Source organism: Microtus oregoni, unplaced genomic scaffold (genome assembly GCF_018167655.1).
Source record: "Microtus oregoni isolate MIOR12 unplaced genomic scaffold, Mior012 000233F_ref0000075, whole genome shotgun sequence".
NCBI lineage: Eukaryota > Metazoa > Chordata > Mammalia > Rodentia > Cricetidae > Microtus > Microtus oregoni.
The window spans coordinates 54,659-77,859 of NW_024544900.1; the positions used below are offsets into that span (position 1 = coordinate 54,659).

At 41.8% G+C, this 23,201-nt stretch overlaps 1 protein-coding gene across 1 annotated transcript in view; it reads right to left on the reverse strand.

The window, feature by feature from the left end:
• Arid3b (AT-rich interaction domain 3B) overlaps nt 1-23,201 on the reverse strand; it is a 46,604-nt gene that overhangs the window by 18,071 nt on the left and 5,332 nt on the right. The window contains exons 3-4 of the mRNA XM_041647778.1: nt 1,780-1,851; nt 1,517-1,589 (exon numbers count right to left, since the gene is read on the reverse strand). Coding sequence (XP_041503712.1) covers nt 1,517-1,589; nt 1,780-1,851 — 145 coding nt within the window. The remainder of the gene's footprint in view (nt 1-1,516; nt 1,590-1,779; nt 1,852-23,201) is intronic.

Genomic DNA, 23,201 nt, shown 5'->3' on the forward strand with positions numbered 1-23,201 from the left:
CTGTCCCCCAGGAGCCGCAAGTCTAAAGGAAACTTGAAGGAGTAAACAATTAGCAATCTTACCCATGACTAGGCTGATCTAGCTTATACTTTCTTTCTTTCTTTCTTTTTTTTTTTTTTAAAAAAAAAAACCCTTCTGGGAAGAGAGAAAGACAATGAAGTAGAAACTAAGGCAGTAGAGCTCCACTGCTGATTCAAATCTATATTGCTATGGCAGCCCCTCTGAGACAGGATCAGCTCCTGCCTTTGCACCAGCTGGCCTTGTGGAGCTTGTAAATAATTAAAAGGTAATTGGAAGGCGAGGCCAAAGTATTAAGTGGATTTCTCTCTCTTAGGGCACTGGGAGTTTCCCTGCTGCCAGTCACATCATCATTCAGGGCTATATTTTTGTTTTCTACTCACACATACCAACCAGCTCCAGATAACTGTTGGAGGGGTAAACTAATTAGGGCTGTGAATACTGCTCTGATAGGCTTGGAGACAGAGGAACAAAGCCTCTAACCTTCCTACCGCCTTTTAAAGCATATCAGTAGTGAGTGCTCACTACACTGAAGGCATAGGCTTAGAAAAAGGAGTAAAAAGGGAGAAGCAGGGGAGAGAGTGGAGGGAGAGAGGGGGAAGAGAAGTAAGGAAAAGAAGTGGGGAGAGGGAGAGAAAATGAGCTGTGTATTCAATAATATTTAGCTGCCATCAAAGCGCAACCTAGAACAAAGAAAAAAAGTCATTCCCAGATCTTAATAAAGTTGCTAACATATCTCAAGGAATGTGTGATCAGATTTAGAAGGTTTCTAGTGAAGGGGATGATGGTGGCTATATCTTGAGGGTGATGAACATGGAGCTACATAAATTGTTAAGGGTCCAGAGTGGCTGAAGTCCTGGCCATGCTTCCTGAGGCCTGACCTAGCTGGTGAACCCATTGCAGTGACAGGATATAAAGCCAGGAAGTTGAGTCATTGGGCTCAAGAGTCAGTCACGACCTGGTCCAGAGTGGAGCCAGCTATAGGGGGTAGTGTGGAGGGAGGAGGACAAAGAACTGAGAAGTGGATTATAACTGGATGTCTATGTACTCAGCAGTTAATTTGCAGGATTATCCCAACTATGTCAAAGAGATCCAATAGGTAATGTTGGCCCTTCCTTTTCATAGAACATTTCACACCCTCCAAAACAAGCAGAGGGGTCTCTATGCTTTTACTTACCTTTTCTCAGTCTACGTGGGACTAACTACGCCAACAGTACATGCCACATGCTTAACTAAATGAAACCTGTGGCAGCTATAAGGCTACAATAAAAACATATTTAAATTTGATATGTCTCCAGAGACTAGTTAATTGGAAGAGAGACAAAAATAAGGCAGGGCCAAATCTATCTTTTGCTAAGGTCCTCTCTGCTCCCTTCAATCTGGCTGTCAATTATTTAAATAACCCTTGGACAAGGCGGAGTGAAGGAGGACAGGCAGCAGTAGCACAGCAGCCACTCTGCAAGCACTTAGTCGGGACAATGTGAGGCAACACACTTACCCCTCTTCTGCATAAAGACAAAGAGGTCATCCAGAAATTCTTTCCTTTCAGGGTCACCGTCCAGTTCATACAGCTGCAGGCCAGACCCCAAGAGAAAACCACAATGAAACATCCCATCTCACTGTAGGTGTTACCCCAGAGCTCCTACAGACATCTGAGTAACTACAGATGTGACTCATTTGCCACTCACATCTCTGTGTTTAGGGGAAAGGCACAGCCCACTGCAGAACTGCTTCTATCTTTATCAAAAAGACATTACAGACCTTGGCAAAATCTCGAGAGATCTCTCTTCCCCGGCCTCCATCAGTATCATCGCTCCAGGCCAAAGCACCATTCTGAAGGGGACAAAACACAAAATTGAGAGGGGAATGGGAATCATGAGTGAAAGAGCAAGACCATCATTCAGGCAAAGATGACCACCCTCAGCATCCCTGCCCTCCTGCTCACTAGAAAAGCCTATTCAGGACCCTCTACTATCTTTTCATGAATTTCCTGTTTCGCTTTTGAAGATGGCTTCAAAATATGGCTGGTTGGTGGGTGGGTTTCAAAGAACCATTCTCCCTTCAAACTTTAGTCTTTCAACCCAGCCTACCACCAGGAACAATGCCCAGTGACTGGAGGCCACCACAGCCTGAGACTATGCCTGAGGTGCAGACTAGGCACAAAAGGCAATTTTCATTAGGAAATTAAAAAACAAAACAAACAAAACCCAAGCTTTGGTTAGATCAAAGCAATGTTATTCAGTGGAGTGGGAGGGAAGGGGAAGGAGCCTGTGTTTATGTTCTTCATTCAGCAAACGCCTCTTTACCTCTTCTATAGGAAACCCACCCTTCACCCGGTTGCATTAAGAACCCCAGAAACTGTCTCTGTCTGCTGCTAGTTCAGAATTTCAGTCTTTCAAAATTATGTCATCTCCATCAGAAGGAACATTCCTTGATAGAAAATCAATCTTACTATTTTCTTTCTACCTCAGCACAATACCACACAGCCTGGAAGTGATCAATTTGTTCTTTGAACTAAAAATCTCTTCCAAATACACAAACATGCATACCATAGAGATAGTGCAAGCACCTCTGTGCAGTGGCAAGTATGAAATCTTCCAGTGTAGTTTTCTGTTCACTCTGTCCTAGTGGATGCAACTAGATACCTTGAGCTATGACACACCCGCTCCTCCCTTCTCCTGGACCACAGGCACACACAGGTGCACCACCCTGCTAGCAGAGTGTGGAAGTGCTGGAGAAGCCAAGGGGGCTAGGAGAAGAGATTTCTTGGAAGAACACTTTTCAACTGCACAGGAATCTTGTTCTAAAACCATGAAATGATAGCCTGGGCGACTTCTACTCTGCACCCATATGCACACCCTACACCCCTTTGCCTGAAAGCAAGAGGCCATTATTGAGCTCTAGTTTAAGGCTATACTTTGCTTTCGTTACTAGAAGCTGGCTCTAAGATGGAGACCCACTTCCTCCTCACAGCAGCAACAGCACGGTGAGTAAGTCTGATACAGAAGTAACACCTTGTCAGATGAAATGAAACAGATTATGACAAATTGTTTTCCCACTTATCTAGTGAAAGATGTGTGTAAAAAAGTGCTTGGTCAGGAACTGGACAGTGCACAATCAGATCCAGAGGCAGACACTGTTACTAGTGTCCTTTCAAGTCAATAACCAAGTAGAAAAAAAAATAGTTTTTTCTTTTTCTTTCTTTTTTTCTTTTCTGTTATTCAACCCCACATTGTAATTATAGTCACCAGAAATCTAGTATCATCTGGTGGCAACTAGCACAATGAATAATCAAGATGAATATGCCTGTTAGGTCAGCAAAACCAGACAGTTACATTTGAACCCCTTTCAAAGGGTGCAGTAGGTTGCCCTAATGCCCAATGATTTTGTTTGAGCCAGTAATTCCTGCTGAAAAGTCAATTATCCTGGGAGCTCCTATTGGTGGAAAGACATTTAATGGGGATCATTGTGTTTCTGTTATGTCAGCTGTTTACTGTGCAGCTCAATTTCCAACTCTGCAGCTAGAGATCTGAGGCCAATGCTCACAGGAGGGTTCTTTATCAGTCACCAAGACGAAAACACTGAGTATTTGCTAATTACAGTAACTTGCAGGCATCCCAAGGCTCAGAAGCTGTGTCACTCTCAGTTGGAGGGAGAGAACCTAATCCACAACCTTGAATTAGTGGGGCTTTCAGCAGTGGGGGAGGGGTGTGAGAACAAGCATGCCAGTGTGGCCACCTTAGGGCTATGTGTGAAAATAAACACCCAAGTGACAGCAGAGTTCTACAGACAGAAAAGAGAAGAATGCTGGGGTGAGGGGGGGGTTGGGAAAGAGGTTGGTACCCACTATATCTCCTCTACTTTCTCCAGCTCTGACCCAACTGCAAGGGATTCTAAACATTGGCTATTGCCATAAAGTAAGAAACAGCTTATACTGTGCCTGGTCCAGAAAGGAGTCAGCACTAGAGGGTGGAGTGGAGAGAGCGGAGAAGAACAATAATTGAGAACTACATTCTAAAGTGGATACCAACGTACCCTACAGTGACAGGATTGTAGCCGGAAACATCTCTAACCCAATAACCACAGAGGAGGACACTGGCCACAGGACAGAAATGAGACACTGAACTTTATTTTTTAAGAATGTAATGAAAAAGAAGTTGCCTGAGTGTGTGTGTCTTCCTTCTCCTGTTTCAAGGCAAAGAAGGACAGTCCATTCCTTCTCTTTTCTTTTTGGCTTTTTGTGACAGGATTTTCTCTGTAGCTTTGGCTGTCCTGGAACCTAATCTGTAGACCAGGCTGGCCTCAAACTCAGAAATCTGCCTGCCTCTGCCTCTCAAGTGCTGAGATTAAAGGAGTGCACCACACTGCCCAGTGATAGTCCATTTCTTAGCTTAAAATACTTGGTTGGGACCTATGCAGAAATCTCTCACTATTTTGTCTTGAGGCAGTTATTAAATTTACTCTGCTTTGCAGGTTCTTCTGGGCTAAAGTGAAACTAACCCTGTAGCTAGCCTGTCTGTCACAGTCCAGTGGGATGCCAGTTTCTTCATGAAGCCTCCTGGCCTCCCTTCTAAGCTGTGTAGCCTCATATTCTGGTTACCTGAGTCCTTTCATCTCTAATCTTAAGCATTTTGAGGGTATCCCCAGCCCTCAGCACAGGGACAGCACTGATACCTGCTGAGAGACATGGTTAGTGCCCCTGGGACTCACTGCCTCCTGCCTCCCTCCTGCCTGTACTAATAATAGGGCTGGCTACAGCTCTTTTCTGTTTACAGCTCTAATAGAATGGTATAAATGGTTCACTTATACAATATAAGCTTCCTTCATCTATCATCAGGTGTGGACATGAGTAACTAAAAAGTTATCAGCCCCAAAATAATTGTTCTTAGGACAACAGGGAAAAGGAGAGGCAAACGAGAACGGGGAAAATGCATGCCCAGAGACAGCTCAACCTTCTGGGGATGAAGAGGGGTTCATAAATTGAAGAGTCACTGCAGATAGGTTTACCCTTCCAGGAAAAGGCTTTGAACCCACTTGCACAGGCAGCAGTCCCAGAACTGGGGTTAAAGGGGAAATAAGAGTAGATGTCAACAGTAGCCAGTGGTTACTTATTGTCATTTACAGCCTCCTCTTACTTCAGAAATCCCCTTTAACATCTTTGATCTCACCAGGAGCTCACAGGAAACTGACAGTTTGTCTCCAAATACCCACCTAAGACTAGTTTTAGCTGCTATACCCACATTCAACTGTCTTCCCCAGGGAAACCAGACTATTTTGCCTTTAAATTCCTTCAAAAAGGTAGTGAAAGAAGACTGGGGGGGGGGGGCAGGGGGGGGCTTAAACAAGGTCTCACAGTTCCGAACTGGCAGCATCAGTGTGCTGGGTTTGCCTGGCTTGCTTGGTGACATCAGCACAGAGAAAGTCTGTCTAGAGAAAGGCTAAATCATGGCCCGAGTGGCTCATTAATGGGAAGGTCTTTTTTTTTTTTTTTTTTTTAATGGGAGGGTCTTTTATTCTTGATTCTCTCACTGAGTTTATTTCAGCCAAACAAAAATCACCTTCATTTGCCCTGGAAAGGTATCTGGGGACATCTTTCCCCAAAAGGGAAGACCTTTACCTTATCTTTACCTCCAAAATAGACCAGCTACTCTAGGATGGCCCTCTTTCCCCCAGGGGGACAGGGACCAGGAAGAAGGGAAGTGGAGGAAGAGAAAGGAGATTACATTTTAGAGACCAGAGGAATGTGGCACCTAGCATGTATATATAAAGGTTTCAAAATAAAACAAGTCAAAGTCTTAAGCTACCTGACTGCTACTCAAATTAAAACACTGGCCCTCCAACTTCTCAATCCTAGAAGGTTAGAAAAGCAGAGGGAAAATAAACAGATTCATTCTTTGAAAATCTAAAAAGCTGCCTATGGAAGAGGAGCCAGCCTCAGTCCCAGCAGGCAAAAGTAAGGCAGCTGGGAAGAACTGCCCAGGAAGCTCTCAGGTCTACAGATGAAGGTCTTTATCTATCAGAACTACCTGGCAATGGAGAAAGACTTCTTAGGAAGTGAGCAGCAGCTTGGTTCTGGATGACTATCTGGGATCTCAGGATTTGGGATCTCACATGAGGCAGGGTTGGACCATGTGGCCTTTTTCTTCTTTTGTAGAACAAAGATCCGATGATGAATTTATTCACTCCAGATTTCACTGAGAACACACCCCAGGTAGAGCAAGCTGCTGAGAATAGCTCCCCTGCTTTCCAAAACAAAAGTGGTCGCCAGCACTGAGAGAGTTACCAAGGAGTTGGAAAAACAAGTTGAATATACACTTAGTAAAGCTACAAATGCCAAACCACAAAATGCTTGGGAAGCAGAAGGTTGAGGCTCAGATCTGGAGGTTAACGTGGCCTTGAGGAATATGGACTGAGGGGAGATTTATAGCTCAAATGAGCACTGGGGTAGAGGATAAACAAGGCATGTTTTGGCAGGAGGATGTAAGTACATCAAATCTAATAGTTAACGTGGAAACAGTCTGTGAAATGCCTTGAATACCAGGGGAAAATTTAAACTCTGAACTGAGAACAGTGGGGAGGGTTTCTAAACTGAGAAAAAGTAAGATAAAATCAATATTCTGGATAGTTTTAACGAACTATTTTTTGTTGGAAAAATATAACCTATCCATATGGATGTACAGACATGTAATGGAGCTGGGGGTGTGGGTGTCCTTCACTTTTTGGTTTTTTCTGTTCTATTCATTCATATATAAACTTCTGCTCTCCTCGGATATGCTAGAGTCTCATGTAGAGAGATGGAAATTAAACAAACAGTCTATGCTGAGGATGTGCTTAGTGGTAATGCTCATGCTAGTTTCTGGCTTCAATTCCCAACACCGTGGGGAGACATGAAACAAACCCCATTTATGTCTAGAAGGTTTGTTTTGAATTTGAGTTTTTTTTAAATTTATGAGTTTTTAAAAAGTTTCTTTTTTAAAATGTGTAAGGGTATTTTGCCTACATGTGTCTTTGTACCACATGCGTGCCTAGTATCCTGAAGGTCAGAAACCTGGTAACTGGAGTTACAGATGTTTGTCAGAAACCATGTGGGTGCCGGGAATTGAACCCTGGTCTAAGGAGGACTAGCCAAGCCGGGCGGTGGTGGTGCACGCCTTTAATCCCAGCACTCGGGAGGCAGAGGCAGGCGGATCTCTGTGAGTTCGAGACCATCCTGGTCTACAAGAGATAGTTCCAGGACAGGAACCAAAACCACAGAGAAACCCTGTCTCAAAAAAAAAAAAAAAAAAAAAAGGAGGACTAGCCAGTGTTATTAACTGTCAAGCCATTGACATATTATTACCATATTATTACCTTTTTTTTTTTTTGAAACGGAGTTTCAGGCTGGCCTTGAACTCATAGAGATCTGTCTGTCTCTGCCTCCCAAGTGCTGGGATTCAAGGCATGTGCCACCACGCCTAGCCCTTCATTAACTTTTTAAAAGTATTTATTTTATGTGTATATGTGTGCTTATATGTATACCATATGCATGGAGGAGCCCTTGGAAGTCAGAAGTAGGCAGCAGATCCCTTGGAACTGGAGTTTGCAGGTGGCTCTAAGTCAGGTCCTCTGCAAGAACAGTCAGTGCTCTAAATCACTGAGCCATCTATCTCTCTAGTCCCCACATTAACTTTTAATTCATGTGTCAAGACCTCCTGTATGCTCTCTGTCACGCAACCCAGTAGTGAAGACTAGTGCTTAGGATCACACTGAGAGGACAGAATAACCACAGAAACAACTCCTTCACACAGTTAGTCTTTCAGCTTTTGCCTGAATTCTCTTCATTTATAAAATATCTTTTTAGTGTCCCCTCCCAGTGGTGATTTATAATGCCAATATATTGTTTCTATAAATAATGATGAGTGGGTGGTTTTACCAACTCTGAGAACCTGGGTTAGGGAGGGGAGCAGCAACAGAACCAGGGGAAATGACTTTCCTAAGAAGCAGGCAACTCAGAGAATCAGTTTGAATGGGCTGCGGGGATAAAAGAGAGGATGACTGAACTCTTAAGGGAGAGAAATATGGTCCTGTGCAAACAGAGAAGCCAGGCGGGGGATCAAGCAGGAAGCCTTTGAGCACTAATGAAAACAGACCACTGTCTAGGGGATGGGGTGACAATACCAATCCCACAGCTAGGAAGAAAGCCAGGTTACAGAAGCAGAAGCCAAAGGCTTATTACTGCCAAGTGTGGAAAAAAGGTGAAATATTAGTAAATGCCTCCAGACCCAAAAAGGCTTGGCTTTTGTTTTCACTTGGATTGGGGGTTGGGGGAAGTAACCCCACCAGACCACGCCTCTAAGACCTCAGGAGCCAGCACTGCATTCCTCAGAGCCCTACCTCCCCAGAGACAGGAGCCTGACTTTAAAAGCAATTAAGTATCTAGGCTATTTTAGGATTACTCCTTGACCACCTGGAATATCTTATTAAAGCACAGCTCAGATGTCCAAAGCAATTTTAGTTCCCATTCCTCACTTCTCCTCAAGGCAAAAACTAACCCTTTTCCATAGGGTTAAGTAAAAAGGTGAAGCTACTACCAACTCTTCACTTGGGGGGGGGGGGTCTCCATTCTGACACCTAAGAAATTGTCATAAATAAATAAATAAGGAAGAAAACTTCTTTCCTTAACACCTTTGCGCAAACTGGTAACTCTTAGGAGATTCTTGAGCATTCTCTGAAAAGAAAAACGGCAATGCATTTCCTGTCTACTCTATAATCTAATAGATATGAGCCCCAAGGGCAAGGATCTAGGCAAATTCCTAGGAACTGATCCTCAACGTAGTCATTAGCAAAATCACCAGGTTTCAAAGGCCTGATCTCAATCTCTTGGATACCAATTAATTGCTCTGAAATATAGTCCCTATCTAAGTATTTAGGTTGAACATGGCTGTTTTTTCCCGTATGATAAGCAAAATATAACTACCTATCTTTGTCCAGATCCATGGATCAGAATTATATGTGGCATGTATGTGACAGCTTTACTGGTGGCCTGGCTGGTGGTGCTGCAGTGTTAAAATTCCATTTTCTAGACCCTTATAAGAAGAAAAGAAAAGCACTCCTGCTCTCTTCCTTCTTTTAACTGATTGCAGGAAGCAATGAGACACAGAAGGATAAGGGGCAGGATTACAGGGGAATCCTAAGGGGAGAAAGGAGCCCCAGGAAGTCAAACAGATACTGTTAGAAGCTACACTGTTGGACTACAAAACCCTCCTGATAAGATCAGGATTACTGCTCTTAACTAAATCACTCTAGCCCTGGAAGCACTGGAATTATAATTATCAGATGCTCACCTTCCGCTGTCAGGTAACTTTAGCAGGAACCAGAAAGAGCTTGCTCACCTCCCACTAGCAACAAAGATCATTCAAACTCAGTCGCTTGGAAAAAGAGCCAAGCAAGACTTCTGATTAAGCAGCAGGAAGGGAGCAGGATGGAGAAAGAAGAAATGATCCTACATTCTCATCTAGACACAAAATCACCCCATGCAATCAGGAAGGCTGGTAGAAATGAGGTGTTTCTATAAAATGAGGGAGAAAGATGGAAATGCAAAGTTGGTCATGAGAGGACCCGATGCCAAGGCATGGTGAAATGCAAGGCAGGCCTGGTCTGGGAGGAAGGCTGGCTCCTCTCTGTGGAACCCAGCACTACAGACCTTTCCAACCTCTGAGCTATTCCTTGTGCTTCTGACAAGACTGCTGACGTGGGCAGAGCTTACTCAGAGCTGCAGAGCCTGTGAGGAAACTGGGATGTAACAGGAGAAATAGCTAAGAGATTAGGAGCCTGGCTAGAAACTTCTCTGAAGGTCTCATAGAACACAATTTAAATGTATACAAAGCAAACATTTAAGTGGAAAAAAAACTATCATGCATCAGCTTATAAATTTTTTTTTTTAAATCTCTCTTATTTATTTGTCAGAGTTCTTTTGTAGCAAAATGGGCTGGAACTTTCAATCTTCCTGTTTCAACCTCCCAAATAGTGGGAGGACAAATATGAGCTACCAGGCCCAGGTTAATTTTTATTTCATTATTTATTTATGTGTATGTGTCTGTGTAGATATGTGCACATTTGTGTGAGTACCCACAGAGGACAGCGGATTCAGAAGCTGAAGTTACAGGGTCTGTGAGCCACCCGACATGGTTGCATAGCCCTTACAAGAGCAGCAAGTGCTCTTAACCACTGAGCCATCTCTCTGGCCTTTCGAGTTAATTTCTGAACTCTAAGTTTGTACTCTGAATTTTCCTATAATTGTTCTTCATAAGCACCTATTCATAAGCAGTTTTGTACTTATTTGATTCTAAAATAAGTGACTACAAAAGCATAAGTAAGGGGTGAAATGTAGGTTTGTGGTTAAAAAAAGAGCTTGCCTAGCATGTACCAAGACCTAGGTTCAATCTACATTACTACAAAAGAAATAAACAAGAAGCCATGCATAAACACAGCTTCATAGCAGGGCAGTGGTGACACACAACTTTAACCCCAGCACTCAGGAGGCAGAGGCAGGCAGATCTCTGAGTTTGAGGTCAGTATGGTCTACAGAACTAGTTCCAGAACAGCCAGGGCCACACAGAGAAACCCTGTCTTGAAAAACAAACAACAACAAAAAACCTGTTTTATGAACATTCATAAAAGACAGCCACAGTATTGAGAAAAAAGAAAGTTGAAGTAGAATACATGGGGTTCTTGTTTTTGTTGAAATATAAACAAATAGTGATTTTTAAAAATCTGAAAAGGTATAGATTTACCAAGAAACCACCCAAAGTCCTGCTGACTTTTACTTCACTTTTAAAACTATTTGTCACTTTTCCTTCTCAAACATTTTAAAGTATATCTGATAGACACGATGATTCAAGTCTGTAATCCCAGTACTTGGGGAGGCAGAGGCAGGAGGAGTCTAAATTTGAGGCCAGCAAAGCCTACAGTAACATCCTGTCTCAAATTTTTAAATATTGTATTTTATTTTATTGAGACAGAATCTCACTTTGTAAGCCTGGCTGACCTGGAGCTTGCTCTGTAGACCAGCCTAACCTTGAGCTCACAGAGATCCACCCACCTTGGTCTCCCTGGTGCTGGATTAAAAGTGTGTACTAAATAAAAAAGAAAAAGAAAAAGAAAAGGAACATGACCGCTGCTAGGTATGATAGAGGAAGTTTCCTGTAGACAGGTGGGAGAGCATGGCCAGAGGCAGAGTCCAGAATGGACATGTCCAGACTGAGCTGTGCCGTGTGGGGGAGGAGAGAGAGGGGAACCAGGTGTAGCAGCCAGGAGGCCAAAGGTACAAAGAGAGCAGGCAACCAAAATGGCTGGATTATATGAGGAAGAGTAGCCCAGCCCCCTGAGCTGGAGAGTTCAGCCAGGGGTGTCCTGTAACAGGCAGGAATTGAGGGATAAAGGGAGAACCTAGTGGCCAGGTCTACTTTGATATGTTAAATAAGCACCTCAGCCATTTGTCCTGGGTCTGAAATCTAACATGTACCACTATTAATTAAATTTTAAAAATGACACTTTAGCATTTATTTAAAAAATAAATATTTTGCAGACTCTTTGGTAATAAGAGCCGAGCACAAAATTGTATATAAAATAATACATCTACAGTAGGTATTTTCCTTTAAAATACAAAGAAAATACCACAAATATTTACAGTTATATCTAAATTGTATGTTTGTAGCTTATTGTATCTTTTCTTTTCCTTTCTTTCTTTCTTTCTTTCTTTCTTTCTTTCTTCATTTTTTGAGACAGGGTTTCTCTGTAGCTTTGGAGCCTGTCCTGGAATTAGCTCAGGCTGGCCTCAAACTCAGAGATCTGCCTGCTTCTGCCTACCAAGTGCTAGGATTAAAGGTGTGCGCCACCACTGCCCGGCGTATCTTTTCTTTATAAATTTGTGTATTTTCATATTTCCTAAAATAAGCCCAAATGACTCCTACAATGTGAGAGGAAAAAAACAGAAATTATGTAGATTGATTATTGAGACAGGATCTTAAGCAGTCTAGGAATGGAGTATGGAGCTGAGGATGACACTGAACTATCAGCCCTCTAGCTTCTGAGGAATTCAAGACACCACACACCCATTTCACATGGTGCTGGGGACTGAACCCAAAGTGCTGCAACTATCATACAAGCACTGTACTGAGCTCCAGACAACAAAGTTACTGTTGAAGTGATGAAAGCACTGAGAGACCACGCCTCTCAGAAGGGAGCAAAGGGCTGCAAGCCAGACTTGCCTGGGTTCACTGCCCAGCTCCTCCTGGTGAGGCCACATATAGCCTACTTCCTTCTTTCCTCAGCTGTCAATAACACAGAACAAATGGGTGTAATGGCAGGGTTTACCTTACACAGCTCAATGAAATAAGACAGTAATTGTCATAGAGCAGGTCAAAATATCCTAACTGTTAAAAAACACAGGGGAAAAAAAGAAGCAAACAAAACCACTAGCAGTAAGGCTGATCTAATGTAGAACTCTCCTCACTTCCCCCATTTCTTTAAAAAAAAAAAAAAAAAAAAACCTATAGAAATGCTAGATGAAATTTAACTCCATACCTCCTACACAGAGCTAAGCATGAAATCAAGAAAGGATTTCACAAGTAGAAATAGGAACAAATGCTAAAGCTGAGGGCTAAAGAAGGAATGTCACCCAACTAATTTTTAAATTTTATTTCTAATTATCTTTATTACTTTGTATACATTTATTGTTGGGGGGGGGCATGTGAGCCTTGACCCGTGTCTCCTTCCACCATGTGGATCCTAGGGGGCCAAACTTAACTCATGAAGATCTGCCTGCCTCTACCTCTTAAATGTTGGGATTAAAGGGTATTGCCATAGCTGGGGACCCCAATTATAGTTCTTAACAGGGGTGAGGATTGGGATTTGATCATTTCCCCTACCCCTAGAATTCAAGTTCCAGGTCTCAGGCATGTCAAGAACCAGAATTGAAGTAACTACGTAAGAGGAAGAAATCTTGAAAGTTTGGGCCTGGCAAACCTGCACATCAGGTCAGAGGCAGCATGGAACTTTGCCATCACCACAGAGCACCCAATGGAAGTCAAGCTCTTCCTAGGCATATACACTTCAAATCCACACCAGCCAAACCAAAGCAAGCATCTAAGCAGGTGGAGCTCCAGAAAAGAAAACAAAACACCCCTAAGTAGAAATAAATCCCTACAAAATGAGCTTACAAAGAAAACCAGCAAATCACACGGGGAAATGAACTCTTATGTAGGACAAGACAAAGGAAAGGCATGCAACCGAATTTAAAAGCATGTATCAAAGGAATGGCCAAATATAGATACTTGGAAGAAAGCTAAGCAATATCTTTCCCTTTTCTATGCTTAAAGTTTCCATAACAAAAAATGTTTTAACAAGATTCTCATAGTTTAAAAAATTAAAGGAATTAGCTCGGTGGTGGTGCACAGCTTTATGTGGTATGTGCCACCACCACCCAGAGAGAGACCCTGTCTTTAAAAAAAAAAAAAAGAACAAATATATATAGATAAACATATCTTCAAGCGCTTGCTTTGAGAGCTTGGGGACCCAAGTTTGATCCCCAGAACCCACACACAAATGCCAGGTGTGGTAGCACATGCTTGTGTTCCCAAAAGTAGAGAGGTGGAGTCAGAAGGATCCTGGGGTTTACTGGCCAGTATTCCTGTGGATGACACACACACCAGAGCATACACCTGAACACACATACTTGCCCAAGAAAAAAAATATATTGGTAGTGGAAGGAGAGGAAACGACTGCAAATCAGGCTTATGGTACAGAACAGGGTTCAAATAGAATAGACGAAAGAGAGTGCAAATCTAGAATACTATTGTCAACCACAAAATAGCTGAGTAGAATCTTAAAAACCAAGATTTACAAAGATACAACCAGACTCACAATACACTGCACTCTCCGACAAGAAAAACAAGGTAAAGAAGACAAAATAACGGTCAGTGTAGGGACTCAGGATCTAAAGAGCTAAGAACAAAGTACAAAAGGGCAAAGTCAAGAGAGATATGAAGAAATGTTTCCACTTAGGATAGCTAATTTTATTACAAACTTAAAAACTCAGTAAAGAAATAAAAAGGAAAGTAGAGCTAGAGAGTAGAATACAAGTAGTGCTAAGAAAAAAATACATAAACTTGGTAAGTATAAAGAATTGACTGTTAAGGGGAAAATATTGGAGAAAAACAAGCAAACAAAACAAACAAAAAACCTGGAACTAAGCTGGGCAGTGGTGGTGCAGGCTTTTAATCCCAGCACTCGGGAGGCAGAGGCAGAGGCAGGCGGATCTCTGTGAGTTCGAGGCCAGCCTGATCTACAGAGCTAGTTCCAGGACAGGCTCCAAAGCTACAGAGAAACCCTGTCTCAAAAAACAAAAACAAAAACAAAAACAAAACAAACAAAAAACCTGGAACTAAAGTACAAACCACAAGAGGTTCCAAGACAGAACTGGAGTGTCAGAGGTTAATATCAAAATTGCTTATGTACTATGGTTTGCTAAAAAGATAAAGGATGCAAATCGCAATCTAAAAGTAACAATAAAAATGTGGGGGGAGGGGTAAATGCACAGGGGAGGAGGGGCTCAGTGGGTTTAGGCATTGCCATCCAACCTGACAACCTGGTTCGATTCCTAGGAACCACATAGTAGAAATGGAGAACTAAATCTTACAAAGTTGACTTCTGAACTACACTTGTACACTAAAGTATGTATCTGTACACACACACTCTAAATAGATATAATTCTAAAAATGCCTATCATCTCAGCTACTCAGAAGGCTAAGGCAGGAGCCCTACTCAACGTAGGAGTTGGGGACCAACCTAGGCAAAAGTGAGACCCACATCTCAAAAAAATAAAAGTAACTAATAAAATAAAGTATAGTTTCTAAAACCATATATAAGAGATAAAGAATAAATAGACTACAACTGAGTAAGTGAACTCAGGAATGGAGAAAATCAAAAGGGGACATTCTTAAATCAAAACAAAACCAGAGGGTGAAAACAGATCCACATGTGAGACCTGGGATGTGTAGTTTTGTGGCACACCACTAGCCTGGACTGCACAGGCTCCGAATTTTAAAAGAAACAAGAAACACATGTACATGTATCAATCCCAATAACCAAATACTGCCGGACAGTGGTGGTGCACACCTTTAATCCCAGCACTCAGGAGGCAGAGGCAGGCGGATCTCTGTGAGTTTGAGGTCAGCCTGGTCTACAAGAGCTAGTTTCAGGACAGGCTCCAAAGCCACAGAGAAACCTGTCTTGAAAAAACAAAACAAACAAACAAACAAAAAACACAAATACTAACAAAAGGGTCCAATTTTGTATTAGAATATTTTAATTAAGCTCTTCAGAACCTGATCATACAAAAAACTTAGACTATAAGGAAGACCTAAGTAAATGCAAATTAACAAACTCAATCCAATAGAAAAAGATAACACTTTATCTATCAAATAGAGAACACACATTGTTTTCAAGGACATTTATAGAAACTAATCATACATAAGGCTAAGACAGATTATCTTAAATTTCAGAGACTGAAAAGCATGCTAGTTTTCAAGGACTAAATTGTACAGAATAAGGCAAAACTGAGATAGATTCAAGAAAAATCTTTATAGCCTAAGATGTATTTGTAAATAACAAGAATTCTAGAAAATGTGTTTAAGTTACAACAGCTTAAAACAAATTTGTGTAAATAAAACTGACAAATTTAAGTAAGATCAGAAGATCATATCAGCCTCAAGAAAAAGGGCCACAGACAATGAAGGCTATGCAACACATGACTTCTAGGGCAGCAAAGTCGTTCTGTATCATGGTGGACACAGGTCATTATAATTTGTTAAGCTCATAGAAAATACAGTAAGCATGAATCCCAAAGGCTGGCAAGATGGCTCAGAGAGTAAAGGTGATCACCACTAAGTCTAATGATCAATTTTGATCCCTGGGACTTACACAGTGAAAGGAATCTAGCAAGCTAACCCTCTGACCTCCAGAGATTTACCATGGGAGGTGTATATCTGGACCCCCACCCATGCACACAAAATCTATTTTGTAAGAGTTTCTTAAAAAAGGAACTCACTTTAATGTAAACTATAGAAGCAGGTATAATAATGTGTCAATGTAACTTCCTTGATTGTAACAAATGTACTCTCTGGTGCAAGATTTGATAGTGATAAAGGATGGGGAGGAACACTAATCACTATACCTTCTACTTCATTTTGCTATAAAAATTACCCTGAATAGATAATCTATTTTAAAAAAAATATGTGGTTGGCAGGATACCTTAGTGGTAAGGGCACTTGCCTCGGAGCTTGATGACCTGAGTTTGATATTCAGAACCCACGAGGTAGATGGAGAGAACCAATTCCCACTGACTGTCCCCTGATTTCTACATGAGCCCCTTTCCCCAACAGAGAACATAATGTAATAATAATTTTTAGAAAGGTTAAAAAAAAATGAGGCAGACACTTAACATTGTCACCCACCCCCTACCGCCTATAAGCACAAAATGGAACCATTCACATAAATGTGAAATAAATGAGAACAAGTAAAGCAGAGTAAATTAAAAGAAGATATATTATGGGATTCCCCTCTGTACACTGTGAATAGCACTGGTTAATAAAGAAGCTGCTTTGGGCCTATTGCAGCACAGAACAGGGCAAGGAGAGAATTCAAAGCAGACAGAGGAGAAAGTAGGCGGAGTCAACCAGGAGCCATGTAACATCTGGCAGATAAAGATGTGAGCCGCCAGTCAGAACCTTGCTAGTAAATCATGAGCCTCATGGTAAAATATAATAGAAATGGGTTAATTTAAGATATAAAAGCTAGCCAATAAGAAGCATGAGCTAATAGGTGAAGCACTGTTTAAATTAATATAGTTTCTGTGTAGTTATTTCGGGTCTGGGCAGCCAGGAAATGAACACGCAGCTTCCGTCAACAAAGGCAGAAGCAGCAAAATATCGAGTGCCTACTACGCCATGACTATACTGTCTGTTGGAATACAAAATAAGTGTGGTCCTGTCCTCGTGGAATTGGCTATCTAGTCTGGTGGTTCATCTAATCTGTGGGTTGAACAACCCTTTCACAGAGGTCGGCATATCAAATATCCTGCATTTCAGATACTTACATTACAGTTCATAACAGTAGAAAATTACAGTTACAAAGTAGCAACAAAAATAATTTTATGGTCCGGGGTCACCACAAACAAGGAACTGTATTAAAGAGTCGCAGCATTAGGAAGGTTGAGAACCACTGATCTAGCCTAAGAATTAGACATCAACGAACTAATAATACAAACATAAAATATGTAAAGCATAATGATCAATAACAGCATACATAGAGAACCAGATCTGCATAAGACTTCTGAGTAAATGACAGTTACAATGAACTGAAGGAGAGAAAGAGCTTGGCAAGAGAGCCCAAGCAGGATGATCACCATATGCAAAGGCCACAGTGCATGGTGACAAGACAGACTACTGACGTCAAGGTAAAGATAATGAGGCAGGTTTTAGACACGCAGATTTTGAAGTTTATAATTAGAACACCCAACATATGTAGAGGACATTAAAACAGTGACAAAATCTGATTTGGTTTCTAGAAGATCATTATAGACTATGTCGAATGGATTATAAAGTGGGGTGAGCAAAGACTTGGAGGAGACAGGTAGGTGATAGCAGACAAGTGGCAGGATTCTAGATATTCAGATGAGAAGACTGGTAAGTTTGGGGGATGACAAGGGCAGGCATGAAATAACCCAACTCCAAAGTTTCTGGTATGGAGGACTAAGTGTCTAACAAGTCCATTTTCTGAGAAGGAAAAACAAAGAGAAAATGATTGTAGGGAAAGTATCAACACTAAGAGTTCAGCTTTACCAGTACTTGGGAAATGGGTGCAGGAGGATCAGGAGTTCAAGGGCAGCCTCAGCTATATAGCAAGCTGGAGAACAACCTGGGCTACTTGAGACTTAAGACCTTATCTCTTTATTTTTTTTTTTAATATTTTTAGACTGGATGGTGGTTGTGCACACCTTTAATTCCAGCACTCAGGAGGCAGAGGCAGCCTGGTCTACAGAATGAGTTCTAGGATAGTCTTAAATGTTTTTAATTGCTTTAAATGTATTAAACTTGAGATGTGAGTAGGGCAGCTATTCTATTCAGTTATTTATTTTGGTGTTTTGACACAGGGTTTCTCTGTGTAGCTGTGGTTATGTGGGAATTCACTTTGTAGACAATGCTGGCCTCAAATTCAAAGATCCCCTGCCTCTGCCTCCCAAGTGCTGGGGTTAAAGATGTGCATCACTAGTTCCCATTGTGAGTAGGATATGATTGGAAATGTTAACCAGTCAGCTGGGGTTAGATACACTAGTATCAGTCTAGGAACAGAGATCCAAGTAACATATGTCTCATTCATATATTTACAAATATACAAGAGTCTCCCAAGGATGACGTAGAGAAGGCTTAGAACAATACCTGGAGAATTAGGTGAAAAGAAAGCATTATAGGGAAAATAAAGGAAAATAAGCACAAAGAAGAAAAATTTCAAGGAGGAAATGGTCAATGATCCAACCCTCTTTTTAAATAGCAAATGAGGTCAAGGAAGTTAGACCAGGCAACATGGCAGCCATTAGAAACTTTAGCAAAGAGAAACGAAAGGTCAGGGATCTGGCTGGAGTGTCCTGGCAAGTGTGACAAAACGAAATGTAAGGTGTGCAAGTCTTACGAGAAACTGTGCCTGGGGAGATGTGCAGTACAGGCCTTCTTTAAGAGCAACCTCAAAGTTTTTTAAACAATCACATAATGTATGAATTTGAAGACTACAGTTTTGTTGCTTGTTGGTTTTAAAGTTTGAGAGATGATGTTTAATTGCAGAGAATTCTTCAGAAGAGAAGCATCTAAAGAGTCAGGAAACAGAAGTCTTCACTGACGGAGCAAGTCCCTGAAAGTCTAGAAGAGTGGGACTTGGACACATGCAGAGGGATTAGTCTTTGGGGAATATGGAGCAAGCTAAGCCAGCTACCACTTCAGTAACACTCACATATCCCTAATCCCTATGCTAACAGGAAAAGCACAGCAAAGTACATGGTTTACGTTTCCACAAGCCTGCAAGGTTTCAGAGGACTCTTGAATACTTATGTTTGGCCACAGTTCTAGAAAACCTAAAGAAACTCTCCTTGAGTAGTATCCAGGATTTACTGAGCTTCTTACCTACCAAGGCAGTAAGAACTAAAAATGAGAGCCTTTGGACATTATATGCATTTTACAAAGACCATTCATATTTCTATTTTTCTTCTACCTTTGTAGCATCTACAAAACAAGCCCAATGATGGTGGGAGAGAGCTACTGTACCTCTGGAAGAGATCTATGCCTGGGTCCAGCGCAGTTACAGAGCTTGTTCAAAGCACTGTAATAAACAAGTGACAGAGCTAGAATCTAGATCCACACCTCCTGTCTTTCAAAGACTGACCTAAGAATCAAATCTGCTAGTAACAGGTGTGTCAAGTATCTGCCTTAATCTTTGTGGGTTAACAAAGACTGTCTGGAAGGGCAACCAAGCTCTCTCATAAACTGCCATAAATATCATGGATAGTACACAGGGCTGGGCTAGAGGAGGCAAATAAGAGACTTCAAGGTGTGGATCCTAAAACTCTCACAGGTACAGTGTGCTCATTGTAATGACTACCCAAGGACACAAACTCAAAATGGACACTAAAAATGGGATTAAATCAGGTGTAGTGATGCACAACTTTAATTCTAGCACTCAAGAGGCAGAGGCAGGTAGATCTCTGTATTTTGAGGCCAGCAAGTTATAGCAAGTTCTAGGCTAGCCAAAGCTACACAGTGAGATCCTATCTCAATTAATTAATTGAAAAACCACCAAAGAGAGAGAGAAAACACAGAAAGACCTTGTTTCAAAAATCAAAACAAAGCAAAGAAAAATAAATAAATAAGCAAGCAACAGCAAAAATAACCAGAAATGAAGAAAATTCAAGGCTGTCAAACTCCTCAGCTGCTAAGAGTAGAGCACAGACAGCAATCTTTAAAAGCATAGCCTGTTCTGCCTAAGGAAACCAAGGACAGCAGGGTTTCTCAACCTTACCACTTTCACTAAGACAATTCTTTGTCAGTAGTGTGTAAATGTTGTCCTAAATTCTGTGTGATGTTTGGCAGCCTTCATGGCTCTTCTCACTAGAAGCTAGGAGCACACATCTGCTTCCAGATACAGGCACAACAGCACTGTTAAGCGTCAAGCAGTAGAGAAGGATCAGCTCCAACTGATAGCCACTGATCTAGACAGACCGTAATTCCAGATACTGGGGGGCATAAAGACACATTACAGAGAAAATGGGGAGAGCCTACTACCTTTTCTTTCTAGTCAACAGCTTAAACAAGTTTTGCAAAACCCCTCAAATGTTTTGCATGAAGTACTTACCAAGTATGTGCCCAGAACAGTAGGCCTACTAATGGGCCCACACACTAGAGGGATAGATAGATCCCGGAGAGCAGTTTGCCAGAGCATTAGAAGAAAAAGACAGATGCCACACTGCAAGCTAATTACCCAGCAGGAATTAATCTACCATAGTAAGACAGGACTATTGATTTTTTTTGAGACGAAGTCTCATGTAGCCTGTCCTCAAGCTCAACCACATAGCCAAGGATTATTTACAACTTCTGATTTTCCTTCCTTTACCTCCCAGATGCTAGATTATAGAAGTGTGTCACTATGTCATTTATGGAGTGCTGGGGATCAAGCTCAGGTTTATGTGTGCACACTATCAACTGAATCACACTCGAGCCCCATTTCCATTTTCTGTATGCCATTAATAGGCACTTCATTAACTGCACACAAATTCAATAATTTAGTTAAACAAACTAACTCTAAACCAAGTCATGCTCCTTTCTGTCTACCAGCGCACATCAAACTAAATGATCCTTCCCATCTGCCTTGGAGCTATCTTGGCATCTATCCTGCAGAGGTGCTGTCACAGGCTGAAGATGCAGCAAACAGCTCCCCAGATGTGCAGAACTGGCAATACCCTGTTCTCGTTAACATGTGATCAGCAAGCTTTAAGAAGGGTTAGGATTTCTTCAGTTGAAAGTTTTCTGAAATAAGACCCTTCCATCCTAGAAGGCAACTCTGAACAAAGCCTTGTACAACACAAGGGACTGAGGAGGGGGCAATCTTTATTGGGCAATGAACCCCAGTAAATTTCAGTGCTTTGTACTGAGCTGGCAATGCAAAACCACACAGAGTAACCAAAGTGTCTGGCAAAGTAAGCAGAAAACCAGACATATAAACTCTAGCCCCCACATGCCCATCAAACTATCCCTCATCTTCCTATTCTGTGGAAGGAACCACTAGTTCCACTATGGGCTCAAAACAAAGTCTGTATTGCCAAAAACACCCACTCTTCAGGCAGGAGAAGACCACCCCTAAGAGCCACCCCCCCCCCCCAAAGTTGGCTGTGTGATCTCCTTTGAGAAAAGGAACACTCAGTTCTTTGTTGTCTTGTTTTACAATTATTTACTCTGCCCATAGAAATCTGACGGATTTTAGAATGCTGGGCTCCACAGTATTATCCATCTTCCCATCACCCTGGTGTCAGAGAATGAGCCAGGCCTTAGAAGCAAATATTTTGCAAGGCTTTCTTTGAGAAGAGAATCTATGAGGTAATTCTGACTCTATGTGCTGTAAGAACAGGATTTCAGAAACAAAGGATAACTGTGCCACCCTTAAGGTTTTCAATTTGCAAATGACTGCCTAGCCCCTCACCAACGCCTGTAGAACTTTCTGAAAATTCTACACTATACTGTACGGGGGGGGGGGGTAATCACCTCTTCTACTTTGCTATTTATATAAGTGTTTGAAAAACAACATTTGTTTTAGAATATCTGCATCCCAGAGCAGCTTCAGTAGGGTTTTGGCTGACTTAGGACAGAGTTAGGTCGCTGCATTCCGCCACCAACCCTACCTTGAGGCTGCAGCAGCACTGCTAGACATCTGGCTCCTTGAGGAGAGACATGCCTGCAGCTGACAGCCCTGGCACAAAGACTCTGCCAAATTGATTACTTAGAATAAAGGACACTATAACTCATTAACAATTAAGATCTTGGGTCAACTGTAAAAGGTCTTTGAATTGTTGCTGGAACAAGTGCTACTTAACTTCTTCTCTCCAAAAGTTAATTACTTAGAGAACAAAAGACTGAAGAACAAAATCAGCCAGGCAGCCTCATGGTCTGATGGTCTTTACAGGCTCTCTCGGAGCTATGGTTTTAGTCTTCTGTCCAAAGCATAACTCAACATAAACACACACACACACGCCCTCAAGCACAATACTTACTTCTTTAAAAACATGTTTAAGGACTAGTGAGATGGCTCAGCAAGCAAAGGCACCTGCCACCAAGCCTGTCAACCTGAGTTCCATCCCCAGGATCCACATGGTAGACCAAAAGAACTGGCTCCTATTCTCTGACCTCTGCATGAGACATGCCTACACATATACCTACTTATACTACAACACACGTGTGCATGCGCAAACACGCAAACACACACACACACACACACACACGCAGTAAAACTTTAAAGTTAATTAATTAAAGCAAAGTTTAAAACAAGGGAAGAGGGTGGGGAGGATGGCACATCTGGTAAAGGCTCCTGCCACTAAGCCGGCCTGGGTTTGATCCCTGAGCCCCACATGGTGTAAAGAGAGAACTGACTCCCACAAGTTGTCCTCTGACCTCCATATGCCAGTACGGCATGTATATGCCCATGTACACACACAAAATCAATAAAATGCAGTAAAAATTTAATACTCACACAAAACAATAGAAACAAAGCAAAGGAGGAGCCCAAAGACCAAACTGAAAAACTCAATTTACAAGAGAAACAAGAAGTAGTCATCAAAGGTTTTAAGACATTGTTATAGTCTCCCAGACAGAAAGATTCTTTTCTACATTCAGAAGGAAGGTAAATTTAGAATGAAGCATTAGGCCTTAGCTACTCTGGCATTTATGAAACCATTTTTGGCAGGTGTTCTGCCAAACAGTCTATATTTAGTATGTATGCCTCAGAAACTTAAATGAACTCAAAGAGTTTGAGCTGGGAACAGCCAGCCTCCATTGAGCTGTGCAGCCACGGGCCGCTGCCATACAGAATGCTGGGCTGGGCGCTCTGCCACA